This window comes from Morus notabilis, unplaced genomic scaffold (assembly GCF_000414095.1).
Source record: "Morus notabilis unplaced genomic scaffold, ASM41409v2 Scaffold227, whole genome shotgun sequence".
NCBI classification, from domain to species: Eukaryota; Viridiplantae; Streptophyta; class Magnoliopsida; order Rosales; family Moraceae; genus Morus; species Morus notabilis.
In genome coordinates this window covers 261,680-285,170 of record NW_010360247.1, presented here as the reverse complement: position 1 = coordinate 285,170, position 23,491 = coordinate 261,680, and the positions used below count along the sequence as shown (strand labels likewise).

Sequence of the window (23,491 nt, the reverse complement as noted above, 5' to 3'; positions counted from 1 at the left end):
AAAATTTCGGGCATTTCGGGCGGGCTCGGGCCGCCGAATACAAGCCCGCGGCCCGTTCAAGGTGAAATTCGGGCTCGGGCGGGCGGCCCCAAAATCTCGGGCGGGTCGGGTTCGGGCTCGGGCAAATCCTCGGGCTTTTCGGGCGGTCGCGGGCGGCCCGTCCAAAGTTCCAGCACTAATGATAGCCTATAGCTCTAAGCCCTTTTTAACTTTCATAGCCTGCCCCTCACCACTTTTTGACCCTTGATAAAAACTCAGACACCTTAATATCTTTTGCCGGATCAGTCAGGTAAATAGTGTCCGCCAACGGAAGACATTTCTTAATAATATAATGTTTGGTGATATTTATATATTGTAAAATTTAATACGAGATTTAAAATTAATACAATATGAATTGTGATAATTAACACGAAAAAAACCTATGTATTTGATCATATTATACAATTTAACTTAAAATATTATATCAAAAATATATAAAATATTTCACAAATATCAAGACTTAAGGTTGGGTTTTGAGGCTGACGTTGGGGTCGAGTTTTAGGACTGGAGTAATGTTAAGTTTATATTTTGATCCCTTAATTTTTCAAAAATTGTATTTTGACCCTTATACTTTTTAAAAAATTATGTTTTGACCCCTCATTTTTAAAAAAAATTATATTTTGATCCCTTTTAAAATAATATTTTTCCCCTTATTTTTTGAAAATTACTATTTGACCCCATTTTTCAAAATTTTTTTTTTTTGCAAAAAGACCTCTATGTAGCAACTATACTTTCTCCCTTACTTTCTCCAAATGTTGGGTTCGGGTTGAGATTAGAGTCGAATTATGTTACGATTTTGCCTAAATTTGATCTTGTTACAAATTAATACGTAAATAGATTACAATGGTAAAAATAGTATAATGTTTAATAATACCACAAACCAAATACTGTATTGTATAAAAATTATACAACGTAATACAATACTATACGATATAATACAATACAATACGGTGCACTAAACATGGCCTAAAGGGAGTAACATTCACTTATGCTGTTTTAAAAATGAGAAATTTCCCTGCATAAAAAAGATATAACTTTCCTTCCACGTGAATCTATTGAGTTAGAATTTGAGTGAAAGAGAGACGTACTAATTTGAAATTGCAAATTGAGGTATAGATTCTACTTAGAATTGTCGTTTAGGTTTACTTAAGATTAAGATTACGATATACAAATAGAGTTGGAATTCTTTGGGAGAACAACCAAGCGAGGTGTGCGTATGCACTTTATTTTGAATATTTATCATGATCAAGCCAAACGACAAAGACAAAACAGCACAAACAAACAAGGAAACATCTTATCTCACAGCAGTACTGACCACCTTATATAATACATTACAAACTACGTCTTCTGATAATTGGAAGAGAAACACGTGAAATGAAAAGCCAAACGACGACGAGTACACTACAATCCAAACACGACTCATAATTCATCCCTATAGAGTAAAAGCTGCAGATAATATTGCTAGAAGGGTCAAGTCCCATGTCGCTTCTGCATTATTATTATTATTGATATTATCACGTCAAGTCTTGAAGCTAACTAGCTAGCTAGCGACGGAAGCTCCTGACTTCACGTACCGGGAGTTCGACCTCGTCGTCTCGGAGCTTGACGGTGGTGTAAGTAGCGGCACCAGCCAGCGCCCCAAGTGTCGGCGCAACCATGAATATCCAAAGTGCCCTGTAGTTTCCGGCGGCCACGGCTGGACCCAAAGTTCGAACCGGGTTCATTGAACCCCCACTTGCTGGCCTGCATTGCCAATAATACCCAAAAAAAACACACTCTCAATTTCATCGCCACATTCACCGATCATTATATCGAAACTGTCACGTCTTAATAATGCGATCCAATAATAATACAATGTAATAACACATTATCATGAAGATGATATTTCTCAATTGTATGTCATTATTGATCACGCGCGTCTATCAATTAGCAACTTTTGTCTTCCTAGTATAGTGTTTTGATGAATAATTGCATTTTGTTTTTCTAGCAGCTGGTTTGTTGCCAGCTAGCTATTCGTATACATGCGGCTCATATGATTACAAAATAGATAGAATACTTTCGGTACATATATAGAATCTTTTCGAGTTTTTCAAACACTTGTGACCGCCCATTAAACTACAATAATGGTATTGAAGGGTCACCCTTAGTTTCCGTGATATGATCTGATAATGAAAGTTAATCACACGATCAGGGGCTACCTATCTATAAAACAGACAAGCCAGATTGAGTGACTGACTTGTATACTTCTATCTCATCAATCATTTCTATTTATTTCTTTCTGCTTTCATTTATCCTAGTAAAATGTTTGGACATCAGCAATGTCCAAACTCATTATTATTATTATTATAGTTAATTAACAAAGGAAAATTTAGCAACTTACTCTATCTAGCTAATTCAAAGTTAATTTTAGATGCAATAATAATATCGTTCAAGGACTTATCTTGTCTTTTTTCAGTAAAATTTTTTACCATGTCGGCAGCGTGGACCAAACGCATCAAGACATGGACATATATAATTGAATATTTGAAAAGAAAGGTGATAAGAATCAATTATTTCCCACCAATATTAGGAAAAAAAGAAAATGTTATATAAATTAAGAGGGTGAGAAAATAGGAAAGGCCGAATACTATTTGATTACCCTGCAATTAGAATGTTAAGCATAACTGTAGCTCCAACTGCAATGCCCGCCAATTCTCCTACCTGTCACATCAAGAACCATCTATAGCATTAAGATTGCTTTTGGTTAAAGGCTGAATATATATGATTATCGCTTAAATTGCAGATTTGAAATATAACGAATTAGTAATTAATGTAAATTCTGAATAACAATCTATAATTGTCAAGATTTAAAAATATTTGTAGAAACTTTTCATTTGTTTTATAATTATATTTCATTCATAAGAAAAGATAATTAGAGTTAATTAAACATACCGCACGAGTGTCGGTGGCAACTGCAGTGACAACAAACAAGAGATTGAAGGAGATCACGAACTCGAGCACAAAAGCCTGGCCGTCGCTAGTGGTGGGAACGGTGACCCCACCGGACATGAAGGGATGGAAAACTGCCTTGAGGAGGAATGAGGCGCAAATGGAACCTGAGACCTGGGCCACAATGTAGCCGGGGACGTGGGCCCAAGGGAAGTGGCGCAACGCCGCGAAGGCGATGGTGAGAGACGGGTTGAGGTGCGCGCCGGAGATGTGGCCCGTCGACAGGATCACTATCATCACCGCTAGCCCCGCGCAGGCAGCGTTGCCGATCAACGTCTCGGCGCCATTGTACTTTTGGTTCACGATGGGGCCGGCTGTTGCGGCGAATATCAATATGAAGGTTCCCACGAACTCCGCTCCTAGCTATTTATGTATAGATAAATAAATTTGACGAATGAGCAAAATATCCATGAATTTAAGATTTTATGTTAAAACTAATGATGATTATTATATAAAAAATTTAATGAGGATTCTTCTTGAATTTTTTCAATATTCATCAAAATATTCTTAATTTCAAAGTATTGATATTGTTCATAAATATCTATAGTCGTGCTCTTGCATATATTACTGGATCAGTTGTGTGTACAATATGGCTTGTTTCATATATATGTACATTCTTTTTACCGTTTTTAGCTTGTTTTATTCTCAGTATCCAATTAGTCCTTCTGTACGTAATTATTTAAATCACTTGTTGGTATTTGCAAAAATAATGCAAATTGTGAATGTGTTGGTTCAAAGATACATATTACAAGGTATATATGAGTATGTAAGCAACGAATTATATGTGAAGCATGCATAATTCACTGTTATTACCTTCTCGCATCATTGATCATGTTTAGTATCTTTATATTTTCGAAACAAGAGAATTTGACTACCTTTTATAAAATCAATGGAATCTATTATTTATTGGATATTTCGACTTAAGTACAAGTACTGGCTTGTTCATCACCCAAACTTAAAAAAAAGTTTGAACTCAAATTATAACTTTATTTAAGTTCATGTTCTTTTGTAAAATTTGAGTTTGAACTTGAATTTTAATTTAAGTTTTAACTTGAGTTTGAGGTTAAAATTTGAGTTCAAGTTCTCCATTTAATTTAAGTTCCTAAACTCAAACTCAAGTTAATAAATAGTATTTTTTATTATTAAAAACGCTATAACTTTTTCGTTTTAATTTCGATTGAGATGATTTTTTTTAATGCGTTCACAACTACGAGACGAATAAAACCCCACCCATATACCCTATTAAAATTTTCCATCACCATCGAGTTCTTATTAAAATACTATCCAAATACGAATTTAAGTTTTAACCCACCTAAAGATAAACTCAAATAGATTCTCAATTCAAACTATAACTCAAAATGTGCACATTTAAACACAAATCAAATTAGAGTCCAAACTCAAACCATACTTAAATACACCTTAACTCAAATTAAAATTTGAACTCAAGTCAGCTTAACTCAAAAAATACAAATGAACAAGCACTTGTAAACTGAAATATGCATATTATCGGATCAATATGCTTGCGCTATTTGTTCACGATTTGGATGGACGAATTCAGTGAGATTTTTTTTTTCTTTCAGTTTTTTAGATTGGCACGTAGCATTAATTTTCCACTAATCTAGGTAATTAGTTACAAGCCAATAACTAAAACAAAACATGAAACTAACTACCACCTATATTTCTTGGATTAGACATTGCTACATTTTATGCATTGATTTGAACTCTCGGATTAGACATTGCTCGCAACTATTAAATTGAAGTATCTAATTTAACAGATCTGAAAAGTAATAGAAGCTTGCAAATAACTACGAGCTCGAAGCTTTAAGCAAATAATAGAAACTTGCAAACTTGAAGAAATAGAAACTTGCAACTATTAAATTGGTATTGCAAATAACTACGAGCTTGGCACATACATACATGTATATATATGTGTGTGTGTGTATATATATATATATATATAGAGAGAGAGAGAGAGAGAGAGAGAGAGAGAGAGAGAGAGAGAGAGAGAGAGAGAGAGAGAGAGAGAGAGAGAGAGATGTATAGTACCTTCCGAGTGAGAGAGACATTTGGAGCAGGGAAGTCGGTGATGAGGCAAGTATGAGGTTCGCCCCAAGTTGCAACGCTGACAGGCAAGCATTTGCATCTTGGCATTGACTTCCGATCATACGACAGGGAATCCACTCTTCCCACCGGAAACAGAGGAGCTGGCGTCCCTGGTGTCGGCGGAGCCGACGTCGGTGTTCCTACTTCCAATTCTGGCATACTGATCCTTTCTTTTTTGTTTTTTTTTGTTTTTTTTTTTTTTATGATCTTAAATTAACAAACAGAAAAAGCAAATTTTTTTTTTGGTGATTTTTTAAGGTAGGATTTTGGGAATTAAAGGAGATGTTAATTACATGCTTAATCAATTTTTATAAAGGTATAGCTATAGAATAAGTTTAACCTCCGCCAGTGTGGGTAACACTACTTAATTAGCAGAGAGGATAATGATCATGAAGATAGATGTAACGAATACTCAATTTAACTTTTTTTTTTTTTTTTTTTTTTTAAGATTTTTGGGTTCTGGAAGGATTGGGAAATATATTTACATGATTTGCAGGGTTTTTATGAATGTTCTGCTAAGGAATAAGAGAAACGGGGAAATCCAGGTTGTAGACTACAACTGAGCAAATTTAGAAAGATAAGATTGATCTCTTCATAAAATGAACACAGAAAATATACAACAATATTAGTTGTTTCTTTTTTGGATCATGAAGATGTATAATGTGAGATATTTAGGGTGAAGATGGCAGATTCAAATTTGGCAAAAGAAAGATGGCAAGAAGAAGAAGAAGCAAGTACTTAAAAGCTGAGAGCTAAGAAAGAAGTGAGATGGGAAGAGAGAAAACAGGAGGGATTCTTATAGCACTAAGATTGATATATGAAGTTTAGTAAAGAAATTAACAAATCAATAATATTACTTAATAAAATAATTATTTTTTTCCAAAAGAAAAAAGAACAGACATATATGGTGGAGGCTGGAATCTGGATCAGGTAGGGAAGGTGTAACGATGAAATCACTGTTTGTTCCAAATTATATGGTCACGCATTATTACTAGTATTATTATAAAATACAAAACTAGCGAGCGAACAAACTAGCCTAGGCCATCCAATATGCATAATAATGCGCATGTCTTTTTCTAAGATGCTAAAGTCAAATGGCAGGTCCCATCTTCTTTAGTACAAAACTACATTCCTACAAAACTGTTAAATCCGTTTTTGGCAATTTCCCGGATATAATGAAAGTCCAACTAAAAAATTACCGAAAGAAGTAAATAAATAGGCACAAGAAATTATTATTGCGGTTCAATAACCACCTATATTCGCGGGGCAACGCCCAAACAGTGAACAATACACTAAATATCAATGATTATAATTACCAATTAGACTTATACACTCATAGACTTCATCTTCGACAATGTCATCGTTATGTCGAATCTACTTGATGACCTTGTCCAACGAGCATCACTTGTCTTCAAAAACTGCACGTGGAAATCCCTTCGTCTGACAGGTCGCTATCTCCCGAAAGCTTCAAATTCTTCTCTCGAAGAACGATAAACTGTTGAACTCCCTTCAACATTGCAAATATGTTTTCCCGAAGACTACTACTTCTTCACCCGAAGAATGAATGGTCTTGAGTTCTATTTATAGAACTTTTATTCTTTATCGTCACGTTGGCACAATCCAAGTCAAATTAAAATTATCTTCATAATTATCTCTACGCTTACTCAAAATTCAAACTGTCGCACAATCTGTTCCACGACTTATTGCAACATTATCTAATCTTTAATTTAAAATCCGAACTCAACAATTGCTCTGATGATCTCTACTCTATCTTCATACACGTCTTTTGTGTATTATCTTTTATAAAAATGCACAACCTAAAACTTTTATCTTGTTGAGACCAAATCTTATTTTTAATTGAATTTTAATTCAATTCAATTTCGACTAGGCTCATCTCATCAAATCTTCTATAAAACTTTGACTCATTATTTTTATCTTTTCAACAACTTTTTTTTTTTTCTGGAACTCATCACTTAATCTTGAAATTCAAATGCTTTAATCAGATAAACTTGCTCAATACGTCACCATCTTTTCAAACCTGTTTTTTGAATTTTCCTAAAAAACCATTGTAAAAAATTGCCAATTGAAATCCTAATAAAAACAAATTACTTTACACCTATATACTTAATATTCTCGAGTCACTAATTAGCACGTTTATGAATGCTATGCTTAGTCATAAAATTCCCAGAAAGATCTAAGTTATAAAGTGCTAAACCTGGTTCTTTTCTTTTCTCTTTTAAAATTTAATCTCCTCGGAAAAAAGGTCAACCAGCTTGAGTTAAGTATACCTTCACACACAAATTAATGTATGAAAACTTATAATCGTATTCAAGAAGAGATACAATATGATATATATTAATTAATTTAAGGTTGCAAAAAAAAAAAAAAAAAAAGTGAACCTCAATACACACTGTCTTATTTTTCTAGTATAATATTGCACCACCAATCACACCGTATAAGACACTGGGTACAACATAAGCACTTTAGACTTCTAATATAGGGGAAAGTGCTATGTATAATATGTTTCTTAATTAAAAGTAAAGCTAGCTCTAGCTAAGCAATTAAATATGTGCTTATGCGCTTTTAGCAAATTTACGTGAAACTAAAACCTAGTAATTAATAAGGAATATATCCTTGTTTTAATCTTGTGTGCAGATTCCAAAGCGTACGTACGACTCGTCATTCATCTAAATAAGCAATATATATATATATATATATATATATATATATGTATGTATGTAGAACAATATTGCTATATAATTCTTATATATTGTGATGATGGCCAGTAGTGTTCTTTTTTATTTTTTGATAAAAGATTGTCAATATTTGTCGTTTTAACCAATAATGTTACTCTCGTGATCATAAGCTCATGAGTTGCGGCCTCTAGTGAAAACAATAATACAGATCTAGACGTCTATGGTTTTAGTTAAATGAATTAATTTGTTCTTCCCTCTTTAAAAGCATCAAATTAAAATAATAATATTCTAATATTGGCTAAAAAAACATGTTTAGAAGCCATAGCTCAGACATCATTAGAGTTAAAACAAAATCCCATCTAAAATAATGCTTTTCAAAGAATATTCCTTAACCACTTAAACACGCACTCAAATTATGGTTTTAATGCGTCTTGCCAAACTTTAATAAAATCGCAGTACTATCATAATCAAGAGAATACTTGACTTCCAAGTTCTTAATCACGTTTTAGCCTGTTCATTACTGTGCTTATAACTTACTTGCAATTATGAAACAAGCATATTTTCAGCCTGATTATGTGCTCACTGAAAGCTTATAAACCTATCATTACTTTTATTGAATTTTGAGCTATAGGCGGTTTTCATGTGTGTCTGTCTTCTTCTCGATGACTACTTCTTTATATGCACTATGAACTTATTGGAATATAGATCCCCAAGTCACACATGAGCAACACTTGCACAGCATTGGACATTACTTTGACAAGACTAATTAAGATTTATTCCAACTTTTTTTTTTCTTTTTTCCTTTCCCTAAGAAACTTTAATTAATTGATTTCTTTTTTTCATGGCTACAAAAAAAGTGGTGAATGAAAATTCAGAGCGGGAAAATTCTCATTCCATGATAATAGAATATTATTTGTGGCTTGAAAAAGCCGAGACGATGACATGGAAATATTGAAATTAGTTAAACATTTAAGTGGATTCAGGGAATATCATATATATATATATATATAGTCTTGCGGGCCATTTAACAATCAGCTTTTGTTTAAGAAATTTGCCAAAGTAAGACCAAAAGTTGTTTGAGGAATAATTATGTCCATAAAATAAATCAGATTTGAAGGATAAAGTGCGAACCAACTTTTGATTTATTGCTGTGTCATGATTTCATGTGAGAAAGGTTGGAGTGGGTTGACCACTTATGTACTCCTTCGCTTTCAATCTTTATATTAATGAACAGAGCCTATAAATTGGTAAGAATGTTTAGATGTTCACAACCAACACCTTTTAATTGGTGGGTTCGTGGTTGTTGAGTAGAAGATACTCCACATCAATTATAACTGCTAATTATCATTATTCTCAACAATTATTTATATAAAAAGAAGATCCACTCGATCGACCACTTTTCTTAATAGTATTGATATCATGATATATCTTTAATCAATTCCATCAGGATCGTTCTTTATGTGTAATGCCAGCCACAATCATACGAGTATAGCCAGCGGTACCAATTACCAACACAACAAGCTTTATGGTGAGATCACTAGAAGTTTCTTTCCATATTCCAAAAGATGTACCGTTTTCTTTCTTTCTTTTCTTTTCTTTCTAAAAATGTTTCAAAGACATGGACAGCCACAGCTTTTTATGCCGAGAGAAATCATTCTCTCCAAAGAAATATTAATCAGTAGCCACATCTTTAGAAAGAGAGAAAAATGATTGGTTAATGACATGTTACTCGTTTTTAGAATTTAGAGTACGAAAATTCGAAGAAATTTGGCACACTTCTAACACTACTATCGTTAGAAGTAAAATTGTTAGGGTACCATTACTAGCTAGTTATATATATATATATATATATATATATATATATATATATATATACCTATAACTATGTGCATACTATATATGTATGAAATGGATCACATTCTTACATATACGTACATGAGTTAATGTAGTGTCCAGTCTAGTTAGACTTTATCGTCTGAAGAGGCACAAATTAACGATATTACATATTCTTTTCTCCAACCACGTCCTATTTCTGATGTTACCATTAATTAATTATTAATGTTATCAATCACTGTTATAATTAATTAATTAATTATATAGCATTTGCCTTTTTTTTTGTTTTTTCAAATGAAGTGGCCATTAGGCATCCAAAGAGATGGAATGATGAGTTATCACAATCCTAATTAGTGCAAATCATGATATTAGTTTAGTTTATTAAAAAGGAAAAATAAAGAACATAGCTCTATTGAGTGGATCACATCGTATCTGTTCCAGGTTATTCTCACGGCTAATTATTGGAGCACAACCTAGTTAAAACCATTAATTTACTTATTACAATTTCTTTAATTGTTGCAATGCGCATTATTTCCAGTCTCAAAACTGAAGAGTCAAGCCAATAACCATTAGGTCCAACAATATCTGCGAACTTAGATTTGGAAGAGCACAGATTCAATCCCGCATTGAAAAGAAAATGAAGGAAAAAAAAAAAACTGGATAGTCAAGCTACGAGAGCCGGCATCTAACCTAGGGAACTCTAGGGCTAGGTGCTTAATTGCTGATCATCTTGCAGACAGGGTCTTTATATGTACGGATGTATAATGATCAAATTCATCTTAAAAAGGAAATGTATGATCATCAATCAAATTGTCACCCTCCTAACGTCAGATAGTTTAAAGATATTGCCTTTGAGAATTAAAGTTGAGTTTGTGAACTTGCCTACAACTATGCTGTTAAGTAATAAAGACGATAATATTTACTCATGCCGATTATCGAAGTTGACTTATATCATTTAGTTTATAGGTTTAAATTAAAAAGTTTGAATCAAAATTTAAATTTTTATAAGATAAAATTCTTAGCAAAAAGGTTTAAATGTAGTTTAAAACCGTGAAACTCTTCCCTATGAGCTATGGGGGAGTATAATGCGACAAGCATACACAAAAAAAGAGATGAGAGAGAAAAAGATGGACAAAGAGCATAATCAGTATTTTAAATTTCAGTAAGTGGGATTCCCTGTTTGATGTTTCTGAGTTGTGAGTGGGAACTGGGAGGACTTTGTGAAAGAGAGTTTGAATACATGTAAGCTTCGTTCATTTTATCGATTCGAGTTTAGAATTTAAATTTTGTTACAGTAAAAAGTTCTCAGAAACAATCATATCTAACTTTTTTAATACAGTAAAAGCCTCTCACATAAAATCACATCTAAACTCAAATCAATGAAGTAAACGGGCCCATAATGGGCCTAACTGTGTGTAATCTTTGCCTCGTCCAGATAGTCAGGAAAAAAATGGTGATCGCTTGGACCATAAACTCAAATCACCAATCAAATCCCAAAGTCAGACAATATATATATATATATATATATATATTGATAATTCAAATTCAGACAATATTATTCAAACAAAAGATAAGAAAGATCTTGTGAGAGGGTTGGTGGAGTGGGGCACTAATCCAATTTTCTATATTGTCAAAGGAAAGACATGGAGAACCCTTTTTACATTTTCTTTTATTATGACATGAATACTTTATTCCCAACCACGAATTTTGTTGAAAAAACATGGGGATTGGTTTGGCGGCCTCTGGATCTAAAACTGTATGTTCGGGATCAATGAAACTCTGCTAGTGGATTGTATTCTGGATTGGGCCCCTTGAGGCCCATTTAATTTGATCGTAGTGATGATCACGGGCATGATACAGTGTCCACGGTAGCACAAATGGTCCACAGCACCGGCACACATGATTCGTTGAGGTAGGGCCCATAGGACTTGTGCGAGTGAGTCAATCTATGAATATATGCATCCCATATGTGTCGCATCAAGGGTAGTCTAAAGCCAAATTTAGTGTAATAGCAACAACAACAACAAAAAAAGCCAAATTTAGTGGTTGAGAGAGTAGGAGTAAAAAAGATGAAGAAGTAATCTTAGGCCCCATCCCCCTTTTATGTTGTTTTGCAAATAAAATGGAACTTCATTGCCAAGCGAAAAAGAGCTTCACAAAAAATAATAAATAATTTTACAAAAAGTTAAAAAGAAACCTCAGAAAGTAATGCTATCATGTATGACTTCTGTTAAGTGTCATTTGTTGTCCACTTTGTCACTTCACGTGTTTTTGCATCGTTTGTAATTAAAGAATATGTGTAATGCAACTAACCAAGAAAATTAATAAGATGTGAAAGAGATTGGGTTGGGTAGGCCAGTAAAGTCAAGAAAAAAAAAAACATTAATTGATTGGAATATTTGCTTTTTGGATGTTCCATGTTTATTAGTCGATTTGTATAATTTTTTTAATTTGATTTAATTTTTGATGAGATTTAATACAAATTCGAAATAGATATTGCAAAAGAAAGTCTCTTTATATAATATATATATATATATATTGTGAGGAGACGATATTCTGGCCCGTTGAATTTGCTAGCTATCTTTTCTCGCCAGAAAAGACTGGAATGTCCATTTCTCTGAATTCTCTATCACTAAGATTAAACAGTGCATCCCACTTATTCACCGACTAAAAACATATAATACATCATTGCATATGTTTACCATAACGCTGTTGCGCACTCCTTGACGGAAAAGAAAAGAAACCAGCTCTTAAAATTATGATAATTTGTCATAATATTTTTTTTTTTTAAAAAAAAACACTCTTAATGGTATGAATATATGATAGTAACAATGTTTTTCTTTTGTTTATATGTGATCTTTAAGCTTGGTGTAACATGTAGTTTGGCCATTAATTAAGGAATTCCATCGTAAAGTTGTTTAATACAGCAAGATTTGCCTTAGAATCAGTTGATCAATGAATTGACTCAAAAAATTCAGCTGATTCAAATATACATATATTTTGTTTGGCCAATTTAATTAAAGATGGTTTCCAATTTTTACACTTTTTATCTTTCTGGAATTAAGCTATAATGCTCGCGTTAAGTAAAAGATATGGCTCACTTTGATTAACTGTAACGTAATACTAGCAATATTGATCGGCAGAGACTCCGTTGAAGATAAAGTGTGCACGATGGAAAGAGGATAAAAAAGCAAGTTAAAGATCAGAGCAAGATCAAAGCTGCAATTGATGATCAATATATCAAGAGAAAAATCAACGCTTTTTTACATAGTTTTACTTATTACAATATTGGAGATGCCCATAACTCGGCCATTATTTAATACTAAATCGTGTATATTATATGCGCAACTCATACAGGAGAAAGCAAGATCTCAGCTATAAAAATAGGGAATTAAATCAACTTGGACCCTATCATTCAAGTTGGAAGATCTTGCGCAAGACAAGCAATCATGAATGCTTCCAATTACCCCCAAGATCAGAAGAAAAATGTAATAAGAGCGAGGGAAAAGGGAAGGCGTATATTTTCAGGTTCAACGTAGCTATAGATTCCCTCCTTTTTTGGAAAAAAAAAAAAAACCATATTAAAAAAAGAAAAAAAGAAAAGAAAGTGTTTACAGACCTAATTAAGAGCCTAAGCTTTCTTTCATAAAGTTATAGTGCACAAATCCCACATAATAAAGTCAGAAAGCTTATAAGGTGGAATTCCATTCACATGTCCCCTCTCTTTTGTCCATAAATAATATCGTGTTAGAAAATTAAATTATTTTAACAAACAAAAAATATCGTGTTAGAAAATTAAATTATTTTAACAAAAATGACATATTAAATGATGCGATATAATTTTTTAATTGACATTGTATTTTTTATTCAAAGAGAGAAAGGAACGCCACTACTTTTAAGTAAGGTTTACTCAACGTATAGTTAGGGTGGAGGAAAATTGACACGGTATTTTAATTCAATATTAATTTACTGAAGTAATATAAAAGACACAATAGTCGAATCCCATTAAGTGCTCTATTAAATAGGACGTTACATATGTTTATTCTGCACGCTTAAATAACGTGGCCTAAATAGCTTAGCTAGTTTGGTCTTTTCTATTAATCAATATTCCAGTATACTCGTTGTTTGATTGGAGGAGACTCCTCCTGATAATGTTCATGATAATTTGGTGCTATGAATTGTCTTTATTTCAAATAATGGTCAAAACACTAATAATCTCGTTGCCACACATATCATTTTAATTAGTTGACAGTGATCAATGAAAAAAGCTTATAAATATTGCTCCCTAGAATAATAGGCCTGCATAAAAACATTAATCTCTTCTTATCAGCTTTACGAATTAATTACACAAAAACCCCATATAGTTTTACGTCAATATCACATCTCTATTCAGATATATATGACTTGATTTTCATTTTTGTTGTTGGAATATATAGGTTTAACTGGCTTTATTTGTATCCACGTATAGTGTCAATTTACAGAGCCGGGCAACTGCATGATTTTGCAGATGGACATGCAGAGAATGATAAGATAATTGGCAACATTCAGCCTCGAATGTGCGGTCAACGAATGTGTCAAATCTACGCTTGAACCATCAAATTGTGGTGAGATGGATAAAAGTTACTTTTTTCTTTTGGAGCTATATATAATGAATGGGAAGTTGTCCACTGAATTTTAAAAAAAGACACAGATTTTGAAATCATTAGAAAGAGACATCACTAAGTTCTCTAATATTTGGCTATATGAGAGACATCAAGAATAATGGTATCATGAAAAAGACATCATTGTCAATGGTATATATATATATATAGATTCAATTCACTTCAATGATGGCTTTGGAGAACTTTGTTCCACGACTACTGCTTTTTGGTTCTCTTTCACAACATACCAAATTGCCTCTTCTTTTTTGCTGTCAAATCTTCTAACATTAAAAGTCGAGTGAAGAATTGTCTTTCTCCAAAATTATGGAGTAAGACTACAATACATCCCATATATGTAAGATGTATAGTTCAAATCTCAGTCATTAAATGAGTCATAATAGAAAATAATTTTATAAGATGACAATTGATAATTTTCTTCTTTTAATCATTCGACTACTGAAAAATGAGGTGTATGTAAGTCTTACCAGCAAGTATGATATGTTAAACTTTAAGACTTTCCACAAGAATATTATAGTGCGTGCGAATATGGTAGGACATGATGAATCTCAATGCTAGCCGCGGATCAATGAAACGACACTAACTAGTCCAGGCTTTATAGCCATAATTAGTAAGGGTACTTACTACTTTCTGTATGTCTTTTTATCGGTATCCCCTTTTATTAAACTACCAAAAGTGGATGCACTTAAAGCCACACACGAAGGAAAAAAAGAACAGAAAAAAATAAAAAGAAAGAAAAGAAAAGAAAAGAAAAAGAATGCTGTATGTGGTCTTAGGACAACCCTGCTTTGGAATTACGGTTTAGTTTATTTTACAAGAACCAATTGGAAATTATATTACTCTGATGATCATATATAGGAGAAGAAATCATATAGCAAAATTAAACAGCACTACTATTAATTTGTTACAACAAAGGATCACTTTTTACAAAGAAGCCATACAAAACGCTATAGAAAAGGAACAAACGCGATCACAATTGCTGTTAAGAATAGCTCCAAGAATCACGGATTGAATCACGAACAAGAATCGGAAATTCGTAAAAGAGAACACAAACGCAGTGATCTACTTGCTTCGGATTCTTTGAATCCTACTCCAAGGCAGGGCAAATCACCCTAGCTGAATCCACTAGCGAGATGGAATTGTACACCCCCAGATCTCTTAGTACAAGGATTTTCTCGAGAACCAAACACTCCTCACACCCAGTACAAAGAACCCAGCGAATACAGAGAAAACACACACCCAGTATTTCTCTCAATCTCACTCTTGTACAGAAAATCTCGTTAGTCTTATTGATGAGTGAGTATTTTATTCATATATCAAGTATGTTTGAGTTTGAGTATTTATAAGTTTTTATTTAATGTGTTTTTATTTTGTTTTTGTGTGTTGAAGTTAAAATGGAATAAAAAGAGAGAAAATTTAACTTTAGATTAGGTTTATTGAGTTCATGATGCCAAATAATTCCGGCAGTCAAGATTAGGTTTGTTTAATGAATGCTTGATTCGGTTAGACTAATAGAGATATTACTTGATTGGTTTTGCATACTATTTTACTCGACACTCATGAGAATGAGTGAAATTATTTTCGAAAACCTAAACTAATGAGAGTGAAATAAATTGACGAGCCTAGGAATTGGATATCAACATAACTTAATAGAGAGAGATCAAAGCCCCTAGTAATTTTATTATCATTAGAATTTCTTTAGATCCTCATCTTCAAATTGCACTTTTATTATTTAATTATTTTTTTAGTTATTATTTTTATTACTTTTCTTTGTTCGTTACTTATTCTGATTGTTTAAATAAAATCTTAGAGCCGATAAATTTCAATAATTAACGAAAAATTAAATACATTTCTCATGAGATCGATACTCTTGTTCACACTTTATTATTTGAGACGACTCGTGCACTCACGAGCATAAATAAATACACCCTATACTTATAACTAATCACAACCCATCCTTTTATAATACTACCAAGACCACTCCAGTACGACACGTCAGCATGACCCGTTACAACAAACCAATCTTAGGTGTTCTGATTAATCAGCAATTAGAGCCAATCCTGACAATTGCAAACTTAGCTTAGGCCTAAAACTTAACGCATGAAAGGCTATTTAGGGGTAGAAGTAGTGCTAAGAGGACTCTTCCCGATCAGACTAGATGGCCTCGGACTGTTTGGTCCTCTTCCGCCGGAGCGCGGGCTCGGTTCGCCCCTTATCTCGCCTAAGCGAGGGCTGTGGGAGCGACGTGGGCTCTCAAAGGCTTTAGGTCCATTTCCAGGCGTTGACGTTGAGCTTGTGATTTTGGGACTGCTACTGTGCCTGAACTCTCCACGGCTTCTCGTGATTACTTCATCTAAGATCTCTCCATCCCCTGCATGGGAAGCCCCCGCACCTAACTCTGTCTCCTGCTTTCAGAGAGATTTATATACAATCATGAATCATTCATTCACAAGTTACAAAAAAAAAAAAAACAGATTTAAAAAAAATATATATTCAAACTATATACACAGTGAATTACCGTTGCAAGATTGAAAGGCAAGGCGGGCGCCTCTTCGTACGCAGCGGCGTCGAGGTCTTGAAGATGAATCCCTTTGAAGAACTTGGGCAGCAAGTACTGTCTTGCCGGAATCAAAAGCATGATCATTAATGGGAACATAACGCCAGCTATTGGAACCCAAGTTAGTCCAAAGCATATGAACAAGTAAATTGTTTGGATGATTGTGAATGTTGCAATCGTCTTGAACGGCACCGTTTCCACAAAAGTGGCGTGGTAGTCCTCAAGGACCCTTCAGGAGTTCAAGAAACAAGTCAACTTAGAAAATGTGAAATAGAAAAATGCTAATCATCCCTCCCGGTCAACTAAGAGAATGGATGTGTGAATATGTGATTAGTTGAAAATTGCGCACGCGGTGATAAATAATTTAACTTTAATTAAAAGAAAAAGAGTTGAATTGAAGGAAACTGATTTACTTGTATCTTCTGCTTGGGGCCGTGAAGAGCAATAGGATCCTCTCCCAGAATTGGTTACCGGGAAGGCTTTCGATGGCCATGAAGGCAAAGTAGCCCCAGAGGACCGAGGTTGGGATCTTTTTGAGGACAGGCATGGCAGCAACACATCCTCCCACCATAGCAGCTTGAAGCAAGTTGCTTAGACGCTGCTCCTTCACTTCAACTGGCAACAGATCATCTATCTCCTTGTCCACATCAAACACCGTCTCATCGACTGGGGCATTGATGTTTCCCATGCCAGAAGCCGCTTCAATTGTTGTTTCTTTTAGTTCCTTCAGTCCTTGTACCTGATCAAAGTTGTGTCATATGTAGTACTACTTTTTTAATTACTTAATCATCAGCTAATTATACAATTAAGGAAACTAATTATGAGATATAATACCCGAGAAGAGGGGTCCTGGTAAATCAGAGGAGTCTGCATTTGATTATAGGCTTCTTGCATATTCCCATAGAGCTGTCCTAAGCTGGCATTCTTTCTCATACTTCTCCGTGCTGTCGACACAAGCCGGTTACGGAGCAACTGCAAAAAACGACCAAAAACTTAAATATGGTAATCAAAACAAAAGAAGGCAAAAATCTCGTGCTGAATTAAATAGATAATTACCTGGTGTTTGAGAGTAGCCAAACTCTTTGTATGCATGGGGGACTGTGGGATGACTCCATTTGATGGAGGAATTCCAATAAGACCACATAGTAAGGTCTGGATTAATAAAAGTCAAGAAAGTAAAAAAAAAAAAAAAAGTAGAAAAGTTAATTAGAACCAGCGAAGAAGGAAAAAAAAAAAATAGCAGTTTTGGTCTTTCAATGTATATATATGTGTACCAGAAAGCCTAAAAGAAGCAAGTCATAATGGTAAGAAGAAGGCTTTCTCAAATTGAACTCTTTCTGCTGAGCAAGCTGGGATGCTACACTGTGGTCAAAGTAGTAGAGCACTGCAATCATCGTTGCCGGAATGAATGCTCCGATTATGTAGAGCACCGGAACATCGAGCATGTCCTGTCAATTTCAAGTACAAAATCAAAAAACTATTATTCTTATATCTATATTTAATGTATACATTATTCTTCATAAAACAGAGGAAATATAAGCCAATCAGTATCAAAAGGGGTGATGAAAATACCGTAATGACAGTCCAATTCTCATATGCACCGGGTGACCACGGATTAGGACTAAAGAGCCTCCTTGGGATCCCTTGTGGAACACTGCCGGATGGTATGTATGAAACGCCCGTCCACACCAGAACCATCAGTGGCACACCATAGTCTGCTATAAGGCTTCTCATCGAACCTGTCCAAATACATAAAAAATAAATTAATAGTTATAACAACAACAACAACAACAACAACTGATGAAGATCTGATGGTCTAGAATTACGCAATACTAATTTGGTTTTGACTTGTTACCAGAGCCGTAGCGCCAAGACCTTGCTTTTCGGCTTTTTAGCCCGGTGAGAAGAAGGCCAAATGACAGAACCAAAGCAAACATCCCATTTGCAAACCTCCATGAAGGTAGGAACTGTATTGAATTTGCATCTTCTCGTTTTGGTATGCGGAACTCATCCACCATTCCCTACATTTTTTCCCTACACACACAGTATTAAAAGACACAAAATTAAAATAGTGGCAAAAAGTCAAACATGTATGTACATAGCATGTAAAAAAGGGCATGATCATTTACGTTGACTTTGCACAAATTGGAAATCGATCAAACTGAAGATCTAGCTTAATTTTTGAGATGCATAAAATTCTTACTTTAATGGCTTGTTGCATAAAGAGCAGGGAAATAAGAAGCCCGAACAATTCTCCGGCGATACGGGTGAATCTTCTGATGATGGAACAAGCTCCCAATATAGCCAGCAAGAACAACAGGAGTGATGTCCACACACATACCCTATAATTGATACCAAAAAAAGAAAGCTGAGTTAGAAGTAAAATTAATTGAATGCGGTATAAGAAAAGATATTGGGAAAACATAATATATGGATGAAGAAAAGTAAATGAATAGCAATGCTGACCATCCAGTCCAGGCTAAAAAAAGTTTCGGACCGAGGTCCGATCTTCCTTTGGCGAAATTAAACATGAAAGTGTACATGATCACAGTAGGCTCAGCAACTCCTAAGATCAACAAAGGTTGACCTCCCAATATTGAGTGTATGATCCCGCAAAGTGCCGTTGATACCAAGGTTTGAACGGCTGTCAAAACTCCATCTGCAGTACAAGCACAACAAACAATACATATTTTACTAAATAATTTGGTAACTTGATCAAAACAGGATGGAATCAAACACTCAAAAAAGTAGGACTTTTTTAGTTGAAACGTTAGAATATTCCTAAACAGATCTAAAGCCCGCTTTAATTTAGTCTTTTTCAGAGATGGTGTCCAATACCAGTATCTCTCTCAAGTTGTTCCCCAAATGAAATGACTGGAATTGCTGAAGCGAAAAATATATATGTGGTGGGGGCCAAAATTCTGCATCATAATCACAATTCACAAACATACGTTATATATTATGTCAAAGTAATCTTTCAATTAATCAGTAAAATCATAAAATTAGAAAAACATTATATATAAACCAGTACATGAGTTAATCTTACTAATTCACAAATATCAATATATATACCTGTAGCCTGCTTTAAAACCACCAATCCAGTCTTGCTTGTAGCACAGCAATCTTCCTCTAAGGTCATTCTTGATCCCTTCAAATGGTACAAATGTCTCTTCCATGGTTTAATTTTCTAGCTCCTAAATAATTATATATGTTTCTTTCTTAGTTTCTTCAAATTGGCCTTTTAAGAAATTAAGGAAAGGATAGCCTACGGGTGTCCCCGAGTTGTTGGAGTAGTTCTAAAAAATGAAGTTGCCATTTGATGAATCAGGAGCTAGCTGATAATCAACAACTTACATATTGATCTGGGCACTTTTATAAACACAGGAAACAAAAAAAAAAAAAAAAGTTCAAATGCCTTGTGAAGGATTGAAGTTTTGGAAAAGCTGCCAAAAACAAGTGGTATATAATATATATTCACGTAACAAAACTATTGAAAAAGATAAAGAATATTATGATTATAATGTGGGAAATAAGAAGTTGAGGTCACCAAGTAGAGAACAAGATGATGACTCAAAGTCCCTGATGAAATGGTTCTGGACAATGTGTGAGCATATATAGAGAAATAATAGTTGCAAATATATATATATATATAATATAAAGTGTTAATAAAGTTGTTGAGTAATTATCATGAATATTATTGCAAATTAGGGAGGTAGATTTGGTGCAGACGGAAGGGTCACAAGGGAATTAAAAGGAATTATAATGAAAATCGAAAGTTGAAAGTGAACCTCACTGTCATTACACTTTGACTGTTCAAATATAATCTGCATTTTCGTCTCCATTCAGCTGCGACCATGTCAGCACCACAGTTAGATGGACCCCGCTTGATGGAGTTTTGTTCTTCATCAGACAATCGATCGGTTCTCAAACAGACTGTTGTATATTATATTTATATTATACTAGACCTGTTTTCACCGGATAATGTATTCTACGTAAGCCTCGTATCGTAAATTACATACATATAATCCATGTGACGACAACCTGTAGTTGACCTTTAATATTCATTGATTCGCTGGTCCAATTTTTCATTAAACTAGGTGCTTCAACCACTCCTTTTTTTTTATTTTTTATAAATTAACTAGGTGCTTTTTAATTTCAGTAAAATGTTATAAAGTGTCCTGAAATTAACGACGGTTAGAATTTAGATGAAATTGCCCACGTGCCACTTTTTCTTTTTCCCTATTTGTTTTTGTTTTTTGTTTTCTTTTTACGCATTGAGGCCGATATGTCCACTACTACTCATTAGAGTTAGCTTACTAAGGGTCCGTTTAATTCGTTGATTTGAGTTTTTAATTTGAGTTGAGATGTGACTTTATGTGATAGTTTTTTACTGTAGTAAAAAATTAGATGTGACTGTTTCTTAGAGTTTTTTACTGTAACAAAACTCAAATTTTAAATTCGAATCAGTAAAATGAACGGGCATAAATTTTCTGTTGGAGGGTTCGACTATAAGGATAGTCATTGCAAGCAATATTAAATTTCAAGAGTCACTGAGTGATATATTTTTACTCTACTATGTATTCTGTTGATTCTTCTTCAAAGTTCAAACCACAGATTTTAGTGAGCAGCGCCCTCCGTGGAGTATTAGGAAGAAAAAGCAAAATTCTAAAAATACGTGCCCCACTCGGTATAACGTGCATGGCTCTGCCAGTAGTGCACGTAGAGACCATAAATTTTTTTAGATCATGGCAACAAATTAGGGCACAACAATAGTCACATGCACAAAGGAAGTTTTCATCCTAAATGCTAACATCCCTTTTCGATTTAAGCACTTTACAATTTTTTTTATTAAATTTAAAGGATTATTTATAAGAATTAAAATTAAAAAATAACCAACAATTTGCTAAAAGTTTAATGAACAAAAATGCTCTATATCCTTAAACCAACGATGATATGCATTATACCGATATCCCAAGCATACATATAATTTGAAAACTTGGACAGAGATAGTACCCACCAGTTGTTTAATTTTCACTTTTCCAGCCAAAAAAAAAAGAGAGAGAAAAAACCACAAATACCACTCAAAATGATAAAAGATATTATTTATGTCACTCTACTTAAAAATAAATAATTATTATTTAATTAATAATGAAAAAATAAAAAGTCACAATGGCACTTAATTATTTAGAATAACATACTCGCAAAACCATAGCAAGTCATGTAGTTTCTCAAAAGAAAATAAAATGTTTTACTTCGTTCAAGTTGCATTAATATTATAATGTTATGCTGTGAAGATATATTGTCGTTTTGTACCTACGATTAGAAAGCTTCCAGCGATAAATGATTATTTATACCGTGAATTAAGAATTAAGGAGGTATCCTCATTATTTAATTCAGTTGCTTCTTTATCTTGATGTCCATCTTCATTTAACTTATATACATATATATATATATATGTGTGTGTGTGTGTGCAGTTTTTTTTTTCATTCTTTTCATTTCTTTATAGTTTTTTTTTCTTGGTCGCGTGCGTAACTGAAACTCGATTAGACATGTGCAATATAATATAACCTTTGACTTTATTAATCTATATTATACGTGGGAGATTGCTCTTCTAACTTATGTATGTGGATCGTGACATTATAGTTATTTAGATATTTTTAACATAACATAACAGTAATTTAACATAATATGAACACTAAAAAAACATAACACTAAAAACTGTGACTATTTCATATATACTATTCCTATACTTTAATTTGGTAATATAATAAGAATGTTAGAACTGTTAAATAATAGTCGGAGATCATTAAATATCTTGATATTTTACATTTTCAACGTCAGTATTATGTTGAATAAAAAACATGTTACGCTTTTCACTTACGAAACAATCCCTTAAAAAGCCGGTCAATTGAATGTTTATTTACTAAAAAGTCATTACAACTTTACAATAATACCAACCGGCCATTAAACTCACAATTCTGATTCTGTTATCTCACAAAAATTTAAATAAAAAAGATTTTATAAATGAGTTCTCTTATAAAATTTTAATTTAAAATTAAAATTATTAACTTAAATGTATGAATCAAACAAATCATAAATTAAAACGTTGCAATACAGGAATCAAATTAATACGTAGACAGTAAATAAACTTGATCACAGACTCCAATGAAAATTTCCCTCCGTGGTGATAAATATGCACGTCTATCATCCTCGTCGCTTTCAAGTTTCAATCGAAAAGTTGCTATAATATTTAACAATGTAAAAAAAAAAAAAAAAAAAAAAGAGTGATACTACTACTGGCACGGAGGAGAAGATCGCATTGAACTACGTAAAGAAAATAATTATAAAAAGATAAAAAAAGCAAAAGAGATTGAACCCATTGACATTTTTACACACGCAAACAGATAATATATAATATATATATATATATATATATATTTCAGTACTTGGAAGATCATGTGTGTGTCTATATATATATATATTTCAGTAATTGGAAGATCATGTATATATACGCGTAGAAGAATTTAGGTGAAGCTCATTTGTACATCCAGTTTCAAAAGTATCAAAATTAACAACTTTCATGTTATGGCTTGGATCGCAATTCATTAAATGCTACG

At 33.5% G+C, this 23,491-nt stretch overlaps 2 protein-coding genes across 3 annotated transcripts; both read right to left on the bottom strand.

Annotated features, from left to right (window-relative positions):
• Positions 1-1,222: 1,222 nt before the first annotated feature.
• On the bottom strand, positions 1,223-5,863 carry LOC21401750 (probable aquaporin NIP5-1). The gene is made up of 4 exons (XM_010096117.2): positions 5,074-5,863; positions 2,971-3,390; positions 2,678-2,739; positions 1,223-1,782 (listed from the first exon to the last, which is right to left on the bottom strand). Exons 1-4 carry the CDS (start codon positions 5,287-5,289, stop codon positions 1,584-1,586), a joined length of 897 nt encoding a protein of 298 aa, XP_010094419.1. The 5' UTR covers positions 5,290-5,863; the 3' UTR covers positions 1,223-1,583.
• Positions 5,864-16,143: 10,280 nt separating this feature from the next.
• LOC21401749 (boron transporter 1) lies at positions 16,144-20,437 on the bottom strand. 2 transcript variants are annotated; one of them, XM_024164290.1, is made up of 13 exons: positions 20,422-20,437; positions 19,947-20,243; positions 19,713-19,795; positions 19,341-19,533; positions 19,078-19,216; positions 18,730-18,895; positions 18,447-18,613; positions 18,149-18,322; positions 17,931-18,026; positions 17,709-17,846; positions 17,288-17,613; positions 16,836-17,103; positions 16,144-16,722 (listed from the first exon to the last, which is right to left on the bottom strand). In XM_024164290.1, the coding sequence occupies exons 2-13, from the start codon at positions 20,048-20,050 to the stop codon at positions 16,426-16,428; spliced, it is 2,151 nt and encodes a 716-aa protein (XP_024020058.1). In that variant the 5' UTR covers positions 20,051-20,243; positions 20,422-20,437; the 3' UTR covers positions 16,144-16,425. The 2 variants fall into 2 exon arrangements, with proteins under 2 accessions (XP_024020058.1, XP_024020057.1); XM_024164289.1 differs by lacking the exon at positions 20,422-20,437 and having other exon boundaries at positions 19,947-20,371.
• Between the last annotated feature and the right edge of the window lie 3,054 nt (positions 20,438-23,491).